The sequence below is a fragment of the Protobothrops mucrosquamatus genome, unplaced genomic scaffold (genome assembly GCF_001527695.2).
Source record: "Protobothrops mucrosquamatus isolate PMUCROS unplaced genomic scaffold, P.Mucros_1.0 scaffold_64, whole genome shotgun sequence".
Lineage (NCBI taxonomy): Eukaryota > Metazoa > Chordata > Lepidosauria > Squamata > Viperidae > Protobothrops > Protobothrops mucrosquamatus.
Window position 1 is genome coordinate 251,325 of NW_015386140.1, and position 18,264 is coordinate 269,588.

Consider the following 18,264-nt stretch of genomic DNA (forward strand, 5'->3'; position numbering starts at 1 on the left):
TTGCACAAATGCAATTTCCACTGAAAATGGAACCTAATTTCTTCAACTGAACAAACCTGCTTTCTGGATCATTAGCAGAAGAGCTATGCATTTGCTTAATATGTACTCTTTTATGCTGGATGAAACCAAGAGGGCAATCATGGTTTAATGATGTCTAGGGTATTTAGTTAGGCATGATTGGCTATTTAATCCTAATTAATGAGATGGTCTAAAGTGGTAGTTTTTAAAAAGGTAGTTTTTAAACACAGTAGTAGTTTTGTTTCTATTCTATTCTTCCTATTTTTATTTCTTCACACTATTTTCAGCAAATGTCTAAGCTGCTAGCCAAGTCTGGTTGATTCATCTAACATATTGGCTGATTTTGTCAAATTAAGAACGATCAGATCTGGTTAGTACTTGGATTGAAAGGTACCACAAAAGGCTTGAGACATAAGATAAACTTGGAAAATTAAAAAGACAATAGGAAACTGAAAATAGCAAGATGGTAACAAACCGTTTCCACATTATTGTCAAGAAAACAACAATAAGGACCAGTTCAACTTGGAATGACATTATTCATAGCTGTGAAAAAGCTTTCTTTGTCCTTTTTTCTAAAGAGTTGCTGAATTTTCCAGTTCTTTGCTGAAAAGGATGGTTGAATTTTCCATTCCTCCCCCCCCCCATCTTATCACAGGGCATGTATTTATATATCAGTCTTCAATCCTCCAAGGTTTATCAAAAATATTGTATCCCGTTTGATCTCTTTGCAATAAAAAGTAGTGATGATTAGCATCCCTAGTGTGCCTGGAGACATGTCCTTAGGTACCTCCCCAGCATCCTATCCAATTCCATGTTTTATTTATTTCATATCATTTCAATTTCAGCTCTTGGCAGTTTACAGATAAAAGCTGAAAGAAAACAATATACTAAAGAAAAAGGTATCTCAACTGGAGACCAAAGACCCTAAACCAAACAGCAGGTAGCCAATAAAAGGACCTTAGAAATCCTGAAAGAGCTTCATTGTAAGAGCAGATTTTAACATTTGAGATGCTTAAGTGCAATAGAATCTGCACAAAGGGTTGTAAGTCAGCAGGATGGTAGACAGCATTGTGATACAAACCCTGATCCTTTTGAATATGCATACTTCAGTGACTCACCAACAAAAAGAGGCAGTGTTTACATCTCAATGCATTATCTGCCATCTTGCCAATTTTTACCCCATCCTCTCTACCCCAGTGTACATACCCCGATGCTTCAGAATGGCACAGTGTTCAAGTTATTATTTAAATTCATTAATTGTGGTAGCATTGCTACCTCTGAATCTCATATTCATTAAAGGTCCTGGAAGTTTAGTTCCAGAGACAAAACCTCATCTTTGTAAGAAGCTTTAAGTAACATCTGAAATTATTATCAAATATTTATACTAGCTTTGAAATAATAAACTTGTGTGTTCTTGCAAACTGGGTGTTTTTAAATGTTATATTGGGAATTTTAGTAAATATTCAGTAAAATGAGATTCAGAAGTTGGAACATTCGTTTATATTGTTTGAACCTATGTACATATTTTTGGTTACTTTTTAAATTGAACTGTGATTAACAGACATTATCAAATAACTGAATAACCTGAATCCATGATGCACATTTTAAAAATATTATTTTTCTTCTGTTCAGACGAATCCAATTCTTGGAGACTGCCTGGACATTAAGTCACTGCAGTTTTCTTGGAAAGGGTTTTCAAGTGATTTGCCATTGACTTCTTTGTAGGGCTGAGAGAAGTGAGTGTCCCAAGATCACCCAGCTGGCTTTGTGCCTAAGTCAGGGGTAGGCAACCTTGGCTCTTTTATGACTCGTGGACTTCAAGAGTGTGTGTCTGTGTCTGTGTGTGTGTGCATGCCAATCTGACTGGAGTCAAGTTCCATTAATTTATAATCTTCCACTGAAGTCAAGATGAATTTGCTTGATCTCCATAATACCTACCATTCTGTCTCCTGTATAGCTTTAGCAAGATTAGTATCTTAAGCCTCCTTGGGGAATAGCCAAGATACTATAATACAAGACTCAAAAGAAAAATCTACACCTGATTTGTAGCAGTGAATTCTCACATGTGCTATTTAATTAGTCTCTTTTTAAAATAGGGATGGCTATTGAAATCTGGGTTGCCAAAATGTAGACAATCTTGATATCACTAAACACATAACCAAAAGTACTTGATTAAGCTGATTTTGACCCTGGGTTTCTGCAGCTTAGATATGTTAGCCTTGTAATCAAAGGCAATAAAATAGGGCTTTTAAATAATCTGGTTAATATTTTAGACTTATTTTATCTGTGATATAATTCTCTAGATATTTTTTAATTTAAATGTTATCTATATTCTACTGTTAATTCAGATTATATAATTTATTTATAATTATATAAAAAGATGTGATAGTCATAGCTTTTCTTTTTGCCACTATTTTGCACTGTTAGTAGAGTAAAATAGTGATCATTTTGTTTAAAAAGAAGCATTAAACAAAATAAACATTCCAGCAGAAAATGTACAAAGCAATATAACCTAATTAATTTTTACATAAATAATGAGATATTTAAAGTGAAGTTTACAAGCATGAGTTCTTTCTCCTAATATTTGTGCATGTCTACATGAGTCACAAATCTGGCAACCATGAAAATGTGGGTGCTATAATTTAAGTTTTACTAACTAAAGCAAAATTCCTTAACAGTATGATTTGGAATTATTCAGAGGTTTGTTTTTGTTTTTTTTGTTTTTTTTTTTGGTCTGGTGGGAGTAGAAAATTAGTGTTGTGTTTTATCTGGCTTTTTCTTTTTCTCTTTTCTTTTCTTGCCTTATAGTTGTTGACTCCTGGTGACTCTTGAGCGAAGTCCCTGCAGGCTTATAATGTTGTCAAATAATTTAGCAATTTTTCTGCAATTGTTATTCAACACGGGTCCCGATGGATTTGATTTGCCTTGCCTGAAGAAGGCTTCCCCCCCCCCCCAAAGCTCAGACTACTGTCTATAATGGGCTGTCCTGTCTTTTTTCCCCCTCTTCATGAATTTGAAAGCCTGTGCTGGGGACATCCCATATTCTAATACTCCAGTGGAAAAAAACTGTGTGTAAAATATATACAGCTGTGTCCTGTGGACAGTGAATTTTAGATGGTGTGTACATATTGTTGGAAACTTTTGGCTTTTATATTCATCATTTCATAATCATATTTCTTGATCTGATATCTTATTTTTAGATCTAGGTATCCATAATTTTTGTCCAGGATTTTCTTTGCAGGATCTTTTCTGAGTTACATATATATAAAAGAGAGTTGATATGTGTACAGACTATAATTATTTCAAGCAATTAAATTAGCACTTCAGCTGGTTGAGCTAATAGCTTCATTGAAAGGTGTGTGAAAATAATTAGCAAGCATTTACTGCTTTACACAAGTCAAGATTTAGACAAGGTGTGTTTAAGAACCATGTTAGATAAATAAATAAATTACACATCATGTGGTTTCAATTGTTTGTAGAAATATTTTCAGTGTTCACACTTGGAAAATCCCTTGTTGGGGACAACTGTACTAAAATACAGATCCAGAACATTGTCTCCAGAATTTAATTTTCAGGGCAGGAGGAGAACATCTCTCTCTCTCTCTCTCTCTCTCTCTCTCCCTCTCCCTCTCCCTCTCCCTCTCCCTCTCTTTCCCTCTCCCTCTCCCTCTCTCCCTCTCCCTCCCTCCCTCTCTCTCTCTCTCTGTCTATATATAATTTTGTTAAGAATTTTGATTATAATATTAAAATCTAATATAAACTAAAGAAAAGAAAATAAGGAAGAGTAAAAAGTACAAGACAAAAGAAGAAAAAGGAAAAGAAGGCTATATCTACCTTCCCTGTCTATATCTTTATATCTATGTATATATACTTCATCGCAAGTATAAACAAATTTAGCAACTTTTCACTCTGTGTAAGTTATTTATCTCTTCACTATATATCCCATCTCTTCTCTATGAACAAATCCATAAAAAAAATCCTTTCAGTCCTGATGTTAGCAGAATAGCCAGAAGTAATAACAAACAGTATCTTATTTTAACCTTGATCAAATAAACCAAAATTATATTGCTTCCTTTTACAACTAACAGTCATAGGATTTGATTTCTCTTCATTTCTTCCTTGTTCCATTGCACAAAGTTCTTCAAGGTTTAACAGGCCTCTATTGTAAATTCAGTAGAAAAATATTATCCAGGTCACTCTCATTGTTTCTATTTTTTTTGTAGAGCCATTGAAGCATCTTTTCTAAATCATTATTTTCACCTATCAGTTGTAAATTCACGTTCGATGTTATCTTTATCTTACCAGGAAAAGATTGTTCTGTATCTAACATTTCTTCAATGGCTTTATAGTCTATTCATAGAACCAGACATCATTACCATTATTGGTATTATGGCTACTATTTCTGATTCTTTTCTTTAAAAGTGTTATTCAGTATCATTATTCCTCTCTAGTGTCCAGTTTTTTTGAAATCATGTAATTCTTTATATTATGTTTTGCAAAAACTAAAATAGGATCTATTTCACATAAAAAGCTGTTTGCACTTTACAATTAATTCGAAAATATTATTGTTAGTTTCATAATTCCAAAATCTTATTGTAAAAGTTTAAATGTTCCAGTTTTATCTGGATCCTTAATCCCTTTCTAACTTTTTTGCTGTTTTTTTAGATTCTTTAAATGCTTAAATTTGTAATTAAAATTTTCTTTCATAGAGGATTAGATTCACCTGGCATTTTCAAATCTGTTATTCCAAAGGTCACTTAGAAATAGTTAAAGAGCAATTTCCCAAGATAATTACACATTTGTAGATTTTTTATGTACGTGGAGGAAAATACATTAGATTTTTGATGCATTTGTTAGCATTCAGCTAGGGTAGATTTTTTATGTTTAATGTTAGTTGTCTATGATGTATTTGATATCTTGGGAGTTGTTTCTACATCTGTATTTTTTGTTTTCATTGTTGGTGTCTAATATCTGTTAGTTTTATTTCTTTGTTTTGTATTTTTGGAGATAAAGAATAATAAAAAAAATGTGACACACTAGTACAGAGGTCCCCAACTTTTGGGCACCAGGGACCAGTTCCGTGTAGAGAGGTTTTTCTGCGGACCAGAGGTGTGTGGTTTTGTGTACTGCCTGCATCTCATGGATGGGGCTTTGCTTGTTTGTGCAGATTGATTGTTGGCGGCCTGGTACTGGTCCACAGACCGGGGGTTGGGACCCCTGCACTAGTAGATAAGCAATTCCACAGAATATATACACTCAAGATACTGGAAACGGGTTGTGCAAAGCATTCAGAAGACACCTTCACAAAGAATGCAATTTTGTGAAGCATGTACATGCACAGTCTGCATTTTGTTGGTGGTCCAAATAGAAATGTCAGTACATTTACACATGCTATGTACATATAGGTGCACATTACCTGCAATTCATTGGTGGCATGCAGCCTACCCTCAAACTATCCCAAGATTCTGATGCTATATTTTTGAAGCATTTTTGTAGAAAATCCTTTTCTCCCTCCATGGCCCATTTAGAACTAGGGTGTGGAAGAAGTGAATGCGCGCAGCTCAATTTGTGCAAGTGCGCAAATAGAGCTGCTCACACAGAATCATCCCCTCTATCCCTCCCCCACCCGCCGCTTTGCAAAGCCAGAAAGGTTGAAGACCGCTGCTGTAAAAGACTAGCAGAGATAGCTTTGAAACCCCGTTTAATGAACTCTCCCTTTGTACTCAGATGCAAATTTTAATTATGTAAGTTGTTTTATGTTTAAATTCAGTTTCTCCAAAATGCATTGTTTTTCATTGAAATGAGAAGCGCATGTGCAAAATTTTGAAAAAAACCCGTAAAATTAAAAATCGCATAATATTGGAAAGAAAATGTGCACTTTGGGGGTATGTAAATTTGGAATCTTAAGGAGGTATTCAAAAATTTAACAATGCATATTCAATATTTGGGGCCAGTTTTCCATAGAAAAAGGGAATTATTAGGAATTGTTCTGTTAATATAATGTAACAGCTGCATCTGGGACTCCCATTTGCTTCCCTGTCCAGATTAAAACTATTTTGAGGTAATTTTTTGTTGAAAATTAGGTGGTTGTTTTTTTAAGACCCAGCAGGTCTCAAGGGAGTTGACCTATGATGCAAAAAGGAATTAGGAAATTAATTAATTAAAATGGCTGATCAAAACCATGAAAAAAATCTCACTGCATTTCTAGAAAAAGACTGCCCTACTTTCATTTCCTATCTATAGTGGAAAATGTATTGCTATAAGACTATAATAATATATTCCTTACCCACAAATCATTTCTTGAACTAGGAATTCAATAAGGAAAATTGGTCTGTGTATATTTTATATGACAAATATGAATTGATTTTCTTTTTTTATTTCAATAGGTCAATGCACAAGTAGTTCGAGAAGTTGATATAGAGAAAGTGTGCTCATTTGAGAACCCCTATGTAGATGCAATAAAGATCTTATGGAACGATCCTGGTATTCAAGAATGCTATGACAGACGACGGGAATATCAGTTGTCAGATTCTACTAAATAGTAAGTTTAGATGTTTTAGCAATGTAATTTTAAAATGTATATGAATATACACACATTAATATTGATTTTCTCATCTCAATTTCGAAAGCTAGTTAATGTAACTTTTAACTGGTGCTTCAGCTTAACTGGTGCTTCAACCTGCTGAATTAATCAGATTTATTACTTAGATGTATATCGCAAGTATGAGATGTTTTCTTGAAATGCTTTGATGGTGATAGTATTATCCTAAACCTTCTTGTCAAATGATGATCATGCTGTTAGTATATACATAAATATGCCACCTTGCTTTTCTTTCCAGAACCCAGTTTTTTGATCACCTTTTATCTAGTTATCTTTCAGCTTATCTCATTAAAAATCAAAAGAGTTTTCTATTAATTTTTCACAAGCTACAATAGCTGTAACAACAGGGAAATATTTAATTATTATAAAATTATTTTGTTACCTTTCAAAAAATAAGAAATAATCTGGTTTTCAAATAATGAAGTTCTCATTCTGAGTCTTGTATAATCATGTATGTATGTATGTCTCCTACCTTTTCTCCAAAGATGTTAAAGAAACATGCATTGTTTTCTCTTCTCTTCTTGTTTTTCCTTACCCAGTGAAAGCTAGACTAAGAGATGATGTTCATGCATTGAATATTGCGACAAAAAAGACGTCCTGTACTTTGGTTCACACTTGTTGCTATGTGTGTGAAAACAATACATTATTGTAGGGCAGGAAGAGAAATAATATCTTATTTTTCAGAATTTCTGGAATAAAGAAGATAGGGTTACTTCCTTTGCAGATAATATGGTATATTTTCCAGAAGTTCCTCTTCATATGACCAAGAAGTAGAATTGGCAGTCAAAACTGACAGAATCTGACTGATAAGGCAAATGGCTATGTATGAACATGAACATTTTGAACCTAGACCAAAATGTCTGGATATAAAAGCTCAAAAGTTTTATTTGGCAAAATTTGCAAAATATATTTATTTTTCTGTTACACTTTCTAGCCTTCAAAAGCTCAGCTGAATTAGTTAAACAGCACTAAAAATAAATACATGCTTGGTTATTTTGGTCTTGTCCCTCATACTTGCATCCTAAAGTGCTGTGTATTATCTTGAATACTGTTTTTGTTTGCAGCAAATTCTAGTTGAAGAATTGTACATAGAAAACTGATGTGTTTTATACGTATATGTTTTATATTCTTTCTAATAGCAAGTTCAGGTAGTTGAGTGCCTGGTGATTAAAATGAAATGTGTTTTTTCAACATGTCTAGGAAACTCTTGACTCACTCAAATTTAGAAAGAAAATATTTTTTAAAAAGCTCTAAAACCATTTAGTAGGAATTTGGTTTGATAGCATGGCCAAGCTGGCTGAGAATTCTGTAATCACATTCAGCATCATCAAATGGGGGGGGGGAAAGTATAACAAAAAAGATAATGAAGAACAGCTCAGAAGTGTGAGATAGTGGATGAAAGTGTCTGAGATCTTGATTCTTAGTTTTATGGTTGGGCTGGATGTTCAAGGCAAACCAAGTGTAATGATGGGTATGAGGTGCAATAGCTCCTTAATGATGTCCAGTGCAGGAGGCCTCCTCCAGTAGGATCACTGGGACAGTGCCACTCCTCTTTTAATTACCCTAACCCAGTGGTGGCGAACCTATGGCACGTGTGCCAGAAGCAGCACTCACGAGCCCTCTCTGGGGGCACACACACCATTTCCCCAGCCCCGCCTCCCCCCACAGCCCCCCCTCACCAGTAGCCCCCCTGGAGGAGAGTCACCCCCGAGCGCGGCCCGCACAGAGCAGCACAGCCAAAGAAATGGCAGCTGGGCAGCGGGGACAAGACTCCGCCCTCACGTCCTGTCACGTGCATTTGATGTTACAGGGTGTGGGTGGAGGGCGTGGCCACCATGGTGCTGCTGGGCCGCCTGGGTGATCGGTGGGCCGTGGGGGCGGTGAGTGGACCGGTGTGTAGGCGGTGTGGGGGCGGGATGGGGGCGGAGCGAAGCAGGTGGGATGGGGCAGAGCAGGGGTGGGATGGGGTGGAGGCAGTTTTTGGGCACTCGGTCTCTAAAAGGTTCGCCATCACTGCCCTAAATACTCTGCACTCTGGGTTCAACTTTACATTGTGTATTATAGTCACATAGTATATTTATTTTAACCTATAATTATATAATTTCAAATTTGATCACAATTAGGCCAGTTGTGTCCAGAGTTGAGTAGTTTTATCAAGCAATTTGCACTGCTTGATAATTAGGTAACAAAAAAGGTTATTATCCTAGGAATGTGCAACCCATTAGTGGTTCTTTCATACTTATATGTATGGGTTAATGCATCCAGAAAACAAAAGAGCATAAATTAGAGTGGCTTTTGATACACTAAAACCCCAGTAATGCATACATTGGCAGGGTCAGATTTCAATAGTTGTTGCATACTACAGCCAGCCAAATCTCACCGGGTGTACTGTTCCAAAAGACAGGCACCAAAACATAAACGGACTAATTAAGTGACATTTTTCAAGGAGGGGATCCAAAATACACCTATCCTGGTGGACCTCATGAAACAAGCAGAAACAATTGGGGAGATGATCCAACAAATAAATCAGCCCTATGCCATTAAGGGTTTTATTGATAACTAGGATCTTGAATCATAGCCAAAAAGCCTACAAGAAGCCAATATAGCTTGCTTGAAAAACAACTATATGGCAAAATGGGAGAAGGGGATTGAGGCTTCTAAATCTCTTTTTTTATGCTACCAAAGTAGGAAACTTGAACCAAATATCATGACTTTCATTCTGAGACACATAAAAAATTGTGGATTTCTGTAATTCAGAAATGACCTATTTATTTTGCATAATTTATATTTACAGTAATGCACTGTAATGTTTTTTCCTGGAAATTCTCATTAGTGAGATGATTTTAGTCACCTTTGAAAGATGTGTAGCCCAGAAGCGTATGGTCCTTGCTTCTCCTGATCCCCTAATCTTTTATTTACCATATTTTGTTGGGAAATATTGTAGATCTGTTATCATAAAAATATTTTAACCATTTAAGCTCATCATTAATGGTTGGTGGCATACAGTTTTTGAAAAGAAATTGCACTTCTTAATATATTTCTATTATAAACCATATTTTAAAAGTTAATTATAGCTGTAATTTGTTCAATAAAATCTAGAGTGGCGGCTGCAGTAATTTTATTGGGTTGCCATAGAGATAGGCCCGAGGTGCTATAGCAAGGTAATTTGTGTGGTCATAATGCAGTCATGGCTCTCTGAGGCAGTCACAAATTCTAATACAACTAAAAGTTTTAGAGTTGCGCCTTTATATTATAGTACATTGGAGCCCTTAGATTAGAATAAGCTAATTCAATTGACTAGTAAGCAAGCAAAAGACTATGATGAGACCATGTGATGAACTTTCCTATCAATAATAGTTAGAGAACAGGGTTAAGCAAGTTACCAGTTATCAAGACAAGCCAATTTATCCAAATGTAAAAATAAGTTTAAAGAAAGAGTATCCGGGAAGGATAGACAGAAAAAGCTTAGAGATATTAAAGGTTTTATACAAGGCACAGTCCATGTGTTGAAAATGAAGTACCATCCTTTTTGAATGCAGTATCCTTATGACAAAATTTCCTCTTCCCTCTGGGGAAGTCCAGTTCACCTCTTCTTGCTAGTTTTAGGTAACAGAGAAGAACTTGTTTGTTCAGCAGAGGTATGTAGATATAAGCTAATGGTGAGCTTGCTGTTATGTATTTCCTTGACCGATTGATAGATTGATTCATTGATATGGCTGCCCAACTTACAAAAGGACTGGGTGACTTATAATTATATAGAAGTGTGGAAAAAATTATAGGAAGCATCTGGAATCAAATAATGGAATAATAATATAATGAAATAAAGAGAAACAGAATAGCCAAATTGCCACTGTATGCACATTCAAAAACCTTTCATTCTGCATGTGTTCATCTCACAGCCTGGCCTGGTGCCTGGAGGAAGAACTAGATTTTTCAAGACCTTACAGAAGGATAGGAAGCACAGGGCTATCTGAACCTTGGGAAGAATCATATTCCATAAGCTGGGTGCTACAGCAGAGAAGGCATGCCTCCTGGATCCTTCCAAGTTAGATGGCTTCAAAAAAGCGATTTAAAGATTGCCCACCTTGCTCATTCTTCTGGGACAAGCAGAGATAGACTTTTAAGTAATTCAGTTGGCTTCATAGATGATAATCAGCAACTTGAATTATGCAGACATCCATGGGGAGGCAGTGCAGATCACAGAGGAATGACTTTTCAAAGATCTCTCAAGGTGGCCCATTCTGGACCAGTTGCAGCTTCCAGGTGGTTTGAAAGAGCACCCAGCTTAAAGCATGTTTCAGTAATCCAAATGTGAGTTACCAGGGCCAACCGAGTTAGGAATGGTATAATTGAGCACATGATAGATCTATTGAAAGAGGCTCTCTTGGCCATTGCTGCTGCCTGGTCTTCAGCAAGAGCCAATAGTCCCCAAAGGACCACCTAAACTGCATACCGTCTCTGACTGGGAAATGCAATCCAATCCTGAACTGAAATAAGAGTCTACAGAAGTCTCCAGAATTAGGAGACTTCAAAACCCACAGCCATTCGATCATGTATTGGGCTGAAGCATTTTCTTCCCCCATCCCCACCCCCACAACTTCCAATACTGGGAAAGAACTAATGGAATGGAATGGAATAGAATAGAGCTGGAAGAGGCCTTGGAGGTCTTCTAGTCCAGCCCCCTGCTCAAGCAGGAGAATGTATACCATCTCAGACAGGTGATTGTCTAGTCTCTTCTTAAAAATCATGGAGCGCCCATGATTTCTGGGGGTTCCACTGGATGATTGTCCTCACTGTCAGGAAGTTTCTCCTTAATTCCAGGTTGCTTCTCTCTCTGGTCAGTTTCCAACCATTGTTTCCCACCCTTCCCTCTGGTGCTCTGGTGAATAACCTGATCCCCTCTGCCTTGTGGCAGCCCCTCAGATACTGGAACACTGCTTAGTCATCCTATAGCAGTGGTGGCGAACCTATGGCACACGTGCCAGAGGCGGCACTCAGAGCCCTCTCTGTGGGCAAATGCGCCATGCCCCGGAGATGGTAACCGTCCCTCTTCAACCAGCCGCCTGCTAACTCGCTGAGGTCCCACATGGCCAGATGCATCCCAGCACCCATGTGCTCGCTGGCCTCTGTGTGCAGGGGCTGATGGTGTCAGGCAGCAGCCGCCCCGGCCCGTCTCACCTTGCCCTGTGACAATGGCACCCCCACCTTACCTCGCCTCACCCCGCAGGACGAGCCTCCTGCCCACCGCCCCATCTGCCAAAGACCCCCTGGATCTCCCCCAACCATGCCCAGCCCCCAGAAGTGTCCCTCCCCACGAGCAACATCAAGGTGATCATGACCCCCTTGGCCACACCTACCCAATCTGCCATGACCATCACAGCCACACCCACCCAGTGGGCCACGCCCACCTGGCACCCGGCGATAAATAAGTGGGTTTTGGGTTGCAGTTTGGGCACTCGGTCTCTAAAAGGTTCGCCATCACTGTCCTATAGTGATGTATAGATGAGTTTCATTAGCATAATAATGATACCTGACCCCATACCAATGAATGACTTCCCGGTGATTTAATATAAATGTTAAATAAGAGTAAAAAAAAAAAAGTAAGCCCTAAGAGGTGGATGGGCTGGATGGGCTAGATTTTTCTCCTCCCAGTTACTGACTAGATCCATTGTACTTCCCACTCCTTAAGCTTGAAGTTGGTCCAGAAAAATGTCATGTTCAAAGGTACTAAAAGCTTCTCATCATTTCTTCTTTTGTTTTCCCTATTCTAATTTTTTTAGTTCTGTAGTTTAATGCTTTAACTGTTGCTCATAATGAATCCTATTCAGTTTTATTGGGCTTATTAAATAGTTTTATGGGCTTATAAAATAGGTGTTATATGTATAGTGGGGGGTTCTGTTTCTTTTTTATAAGATACATTTTTAAACAATTGTACATGTAGTGCACTCTTAAGTGGTATATCTCTGCATGCTTCAAGAAAAAGACTAGTTGAACAGATTGGTACCTATTTTTATGTAAATAATGGTAAATTCCCATTGCAAGTCATAGGTTTGTATTATGAAGGAGAGCTGACTGTCAATAATTTCAAAGGAACCTCAATCTCTATCTGTAATTTATTCAGTATTAAACATAAGAACAAAAGTTGACATACTGTAGTTCCACAATTGTGTAATATGCGCATAATCTAAAAATAGAAAATTGCTAGCATCCATTTTGGCTGTAAGTCTATCCAGATTTTTCTGGGAGTAAATATGATTCAGAATAGACAGTTTTCAAAACAGTAAGGCAGTTACTCAAACTTTGCAATACTTCAACCCCTAAAATGCTAAATGAGTTTGTGCAGCCTTCTCCCATGAATAAAACCAGTAATTTCATTCAGGTTAGTAGTATATTGTTTCTTGCCAAAAGCTAACTGAAAGGGGGGAAAAAAAGCTAACTGAAAGACCTGTAATTTTCATTGTATTTTCTTAGCATAGATTTACTCCTATCAACCAATCTGATAGATTTGTCATAATGAGCTTATTTATCACCCACCAAATATACAAAGGAACCAACTGAACTGTCACAGTTTTCTTAATAACTACCAGTATAAGTTCATTTGTTATTCAGTCGCTAAGTTATGTCTGACTCTTCATGACTCCACAAACCATAGCACACCAGGTCCCCCTATCCTATACTATCTCTTTGAGTCTGCCAAAACTCAATACCCACTATGTCAATGATAAGTTCATACAGTATTTAAAATTGTCCTTAGAACCTTGAATAATATAGAAACACATATTGACCTCTAATCTGCCTCTTTTTATCCCAATTCTTGATCATGCAGTGCTCAGTAAGAGGAGAAATTTGTTCACTTCTCTAAAGAATGGGAAGATAGATTTCTTTACTAGTTAGTGTCCCAATCATAGGTAATAAATCAGTTACCGCAGAATGTATTGTAGATGGAATGGAAACAAGTCCCCATTTAATTTCAGATAAAGCAAGTTATTCAGAAATTGTATCAGTAAATTTCATTGAAATATTTGAGAAATGGTGCATCTCTGAAACTTCTAGCAGTATACTTCCTTGATTTTTTAAAATAATATTTGATAAATACTGGTATTTTAGAAAGAAATTAAAAAGTTGGGAGTTAAGAGTTGGAACTTAGTGAATCTCAATGGAACTCTTTGACATAACAATTTATTTAATAAATTATTTAATAATTTAATCCATTTCAGAAAATATTTTTTAAAAAACACAATTAAAAAATTTGAAGGGTAGAATGGCAGTCCATAACAAGCCCTGTTTGTAGCTTTTTTATCATTTTATGTGATGATGTCATTGTGTCAGTTGTCTATCATTTACATTATGTTGTCATCACACAAATTATTTAAATTGCTGTGATCACACATGCTTTATTATACAGACCCTGAGGAACAGTGGATTTTCCCCAAGTCTATTAAATCATGGCTTTACTATGTAAATAATTCTGTATTCCCACAGTATAATTATTTCTTCTTTTTTTTTTCTTTTTTCCTGGCTTAGTTTTATGCTGGTATAGGGTTATATCTGGCTGTTATATTAAATGCTGTGGTTCTTCAGTAAAAATGTAAAAAAAAGCTCCCATATTTCCCTATTTTTAAATATTATAAATTTAAAATAATGGATAAAATATTGTACTTCACTAACACAGTTCCACAGAAATTCCTACTCCTATAGATACACTCCAGATGCCGTGATGAAAGCTACCAAAACCAATTACAGCACTAGTGGGGTTAACCATTTCTTAGAATGCCCCCTGCTCTTGTTTTTCCTGAGCAAGTTTATTGCAGCCTTATCCAGACAAAGTGGGAATGAGGGTTGACATTGGGCTCACTTTTCCTGCAAAAGCCTGGTCAGCTTTAAACAACGATCTGCCAGTTGCTTGCAGCTACCTAGAATGTAACCCACAGCTTGAGAACTTCTTAAATAAGGCAGTAATCATTTTGCTAGAAATACTTTAAAAGCTGGGCAAGACTATCCAATTCCAAGAAAGCATTCGTGTCTGCAAAAGGGATTATCTAAAATTGAGATAGGAAAAAAGAAAAAATAGGTTCTTGATCCAGAAGCTTCATGTTCAGCAATTTAATGTAGCTATATGGCTCTTTAATAGTGAAGATTCATATTCATGAATCCAGTTTCAGTTTAGATAAATAAATATTTTAATGCTGAAGTTAAATTGTTTTAAAAGATATGCTAATTTGGGATGATGCATTCATTGACTTACCAGTAGATCTGTGTGTTCTGTCTCCGTCTTTGTTATTTCTTTCTTTCTCTCACTTAGATCAGAATTGAAATTTAGCAGTTAGACTTATGCCCATATACATTAGTTTCCTGAGGATAAATATAGCTCCCTGTGATTTCATTTAACAGGGAGAAGACTGTATTATGTGTCACCCTGCTTGGCAGCTGAATTTTATTGAGGATGGAGATCAATCTGGGCATCAGTTACAAAAATAACACAATTGATGCAGTTATGATGAGCCGGAAGCATATTTTTAGTTGACTCATCTCGAGTGAATAATTGGATACTGTTGATCTGTTCCATCTTGATCCACCTGAATCCAGAATGAAATAGGCTCAGGAAAGTGAAGCTAGTGTCATGTATAAGACACTCGTAGCAAAAAGGAGCACTATCCCAATATGACATACCAAAGAAAAAGGACAAGATACACTATGTAGATCAGTTTCTGATACAAAATACGACAATTTGTATCTGAAAAAGTTACACAAATAATACAGCAAAATCTTGGGAGTCAGCCACCTCCTAGCTTTCTCTGAAAATACCTCTATTAATTGAAATAGTCCAAATGGTCATCCATTTACTGATGTTTAATTTTAGATTTATGCTTAGTGATCATTTTATTTAATATCCCAATTTTGCCAGCATATAACTTAGTTACTTTGTCCTCTGTGTACTTTGTCATGCGTGGCTGTTTTGTATAATTTTTTGCAGTGTAATTTGTCCAATTCTTGTTCTATGTACATGAGGCAGAAAGATTTTATATCAAAAGTGATGGAATGGGGAGAACAGTGTTGTATGTGATTAGCACATTTTTATTACTTCTTGTATGTTGTTTATGATTAATATGTGAGAAATACATAAATATAGTAGATATCTATAAGATATCAAGAGTTACACTTGCTCCCATATATCTTTTCCTGCAGTATATATTCCATTATTTGTTTGTTTCACTTGTTTTTTTATTTATTTATTTCATGTTTACAACAATCCATCTCATCTTTGTGTTAGTACTACAAGGTAGACCAATCAAGTAACTGACTTCACAGAAAGACTAGAACTGTAGCAATAGCAATAGTACTTAGACTTATATACCACTTCATAATGGTTTACAGCACTCTCTGAGTGGCTTACAATGTCAGCATACAGGTAGTCCTCGACTTACGACCACAATTGAGCCCAAAATTTCTGTTGCTAAGTGAGACGGTTGTTAAGTGAATTTTGTCCCATTTTATGACCTTTCTTGCCAGACTTGTTAAGTGAATCACTGCAGTTGTTAAGTTAGTCACACAATTATTAAGTGAATCTGGCATTCCTATTGACTTTGCTTATCAGAAGGTCACAAAAGGAGATCACGTGACCCCAGGACACTGCAACTGTCATAAATATGAATCAGTTGCCGAGCACCTGAATTTTGATCCATGTGACCATGGAGATGCTGCAACAATCATAAATGTGAAAAACGGTCATAAGTTACTTTTTTCAGTGGCGTTGTAACTTGGAACAGTCACTAAATAAACTGTTGTAAATTGAGGACTACCTGTATTGTCCCCAACAATCTGTGTCCTCATTTTATCAACCTCGGAATGTTGGAAGGCTGAGTCAACCTTCTGGCAGTCGATTTGAACCCCTGGCAGTCAGCAGAATTAGCCTGCAATACTCCATTCTAATCACTGCATTACCAGGGCTCTTTTCTACAGTACTATAGACACAATCTTGCAAGTCCCCCTGTGATTTCTGTTCCCTCACTCATATCTAATAGAATTGGGGAAGCCAGTATCAATCTTACTTTTTAAAAAAATGTTTTTCTACCTCCTTGGGCTTGGTACACATTTCTACACTGCCCATCTTAAAGTTTCTGGATGACTTCTCCATTTTCATGTTCCTTATACCATGTGACCCTAGGCAGCTCACTACACAAAATAATAAAAACATAGAATATCATAAAACATTCTAATGTAGCCAAGCTCCCAATCAAAAACCCATATACGTTGTGTTGTACTAAGATACCTGAGGAACATGAGGATCCTGAAAAAAAATCCATGGAATCAGTATAATGAAAATTGCTTCAATTCAGTCAGTCAAACCTTTGTTATGACTCTAAGGCCAATAATCGGATAAAACCAGCCAGAGTATAGCATAGGATAGCACAGCATAGAAGAAAAGAAGAGTTATTGACAAGTCTGATTGGACACACAAGGAATTTGTCTCCAGTTCATAAGCTCTCAGTGTACATACAAATAACAAAGTAATATAATCATAAGATACTAATAGAAGAAGGTAGTAGAAAAGATGAGAAAGGTAATAATAATACAGCCATACTACACTTAAGACAGTGCTGTGGTAATTAGGTGTTCGGCAGAGTGATGGCAAAAGGGAAAAAACTATCTTGGAGTCCAATTGTTTTGGCATGCAGTGCCTTATAGCGGCGTCTGAGGGGAGAAGTTGAAACAGTTTATGTCCAGGATATGAGGGGTCTGTAAATATGTTCTTAGTCCACTTTCTGACCCGCGCAGGTCCTTGTTGGAAGGCAGGCTGATTGCAATAGTTTTTTTCTGCAATCCTAACTATTCATTGAAATCTTTACCTGTCCTATTTGATTACTATGCCAAACCAGACAGTTACAGAAGTACAAATGACAGACTCAATAATTCCTCTGGAAAACTCTATCAACAGCTCCTGGGGCAGTCTAAACTTTCTGAGTTGACGCAGGAAAAACATCTTTTGTTGTGTCTTTTTAATGATGGTTCTAACATTAGGTGTTATTTCAAGTCCTGGGAGATTATAGAACCCAGAAACCTCAAGGTCTCTACACTTGATACTCTGTTGTCTAATATTGTAAGAGGTGGTAGAATAGGAGGGCTCCTCCTAAAATCCATTTTCATCTCTACAGTTTTCAATGTGTTCAGCTCCAGATTGTTCCAGCTCTACCACAGGGCCAGTTGTTCAACCTCCCATCTGTATGTCACTCACTTGGAAAGACCCCTTGTGTTGCAAAACTGGGAACCACATTTTGCTTTGAAGGTCACTGTCCCAAATACACTACTTAAGGATACATCCGGTATTTGGGAAGCTTAATCCTTCAATCTTTGAAAGAATAAATCTTTCCTTAAGAGTCTCAGGGACTAAAGCTTGCCAATTTTTTTTTAACAAAGTTGATTTGAAGGTCCCTCTAACAATCAGAGAGAGCAGACCCATGGGAAAGAAATTAACATTAGCCAAAAGTTAAAAAGATAATGCTGAAGTCTAGCATTTACAGAGACCATGCCCATATTTAAATGTAGAGCAGACATCTTAATTCATCATGTGGCTGCAAGAATAGCTCTAATAAGAGCAAATGGCTTCAAGAATGTCGAGATTTGTCTAAGTACAGTACAGATATGGA

General features: G+C 36.7%; 1 protein-coding gene across 1 annotated transcript in view; it reads left to right on the forward strand.

Annotated features, from left to right (window-relative positions):
- Positions 1-18,264, forward strand: part of LOC107284547 (guanine nucleotide-binding protein G(q) subunit alpha) — a 55,805-nt gene that overhangs the window by 22,089 nt on the left and 15,452 nt on the right. Inside the window, exon 2 of the mRNA XM_015812622.1 lies at positions 6,405-6,559. Coding sequence (XP_015668108.1) covers positions 6,405-6,559 — 155 coding nt within the window. The remainder of the gene's footprint in view (positions 1-6,404; positions 6,560-18,264) is intronic.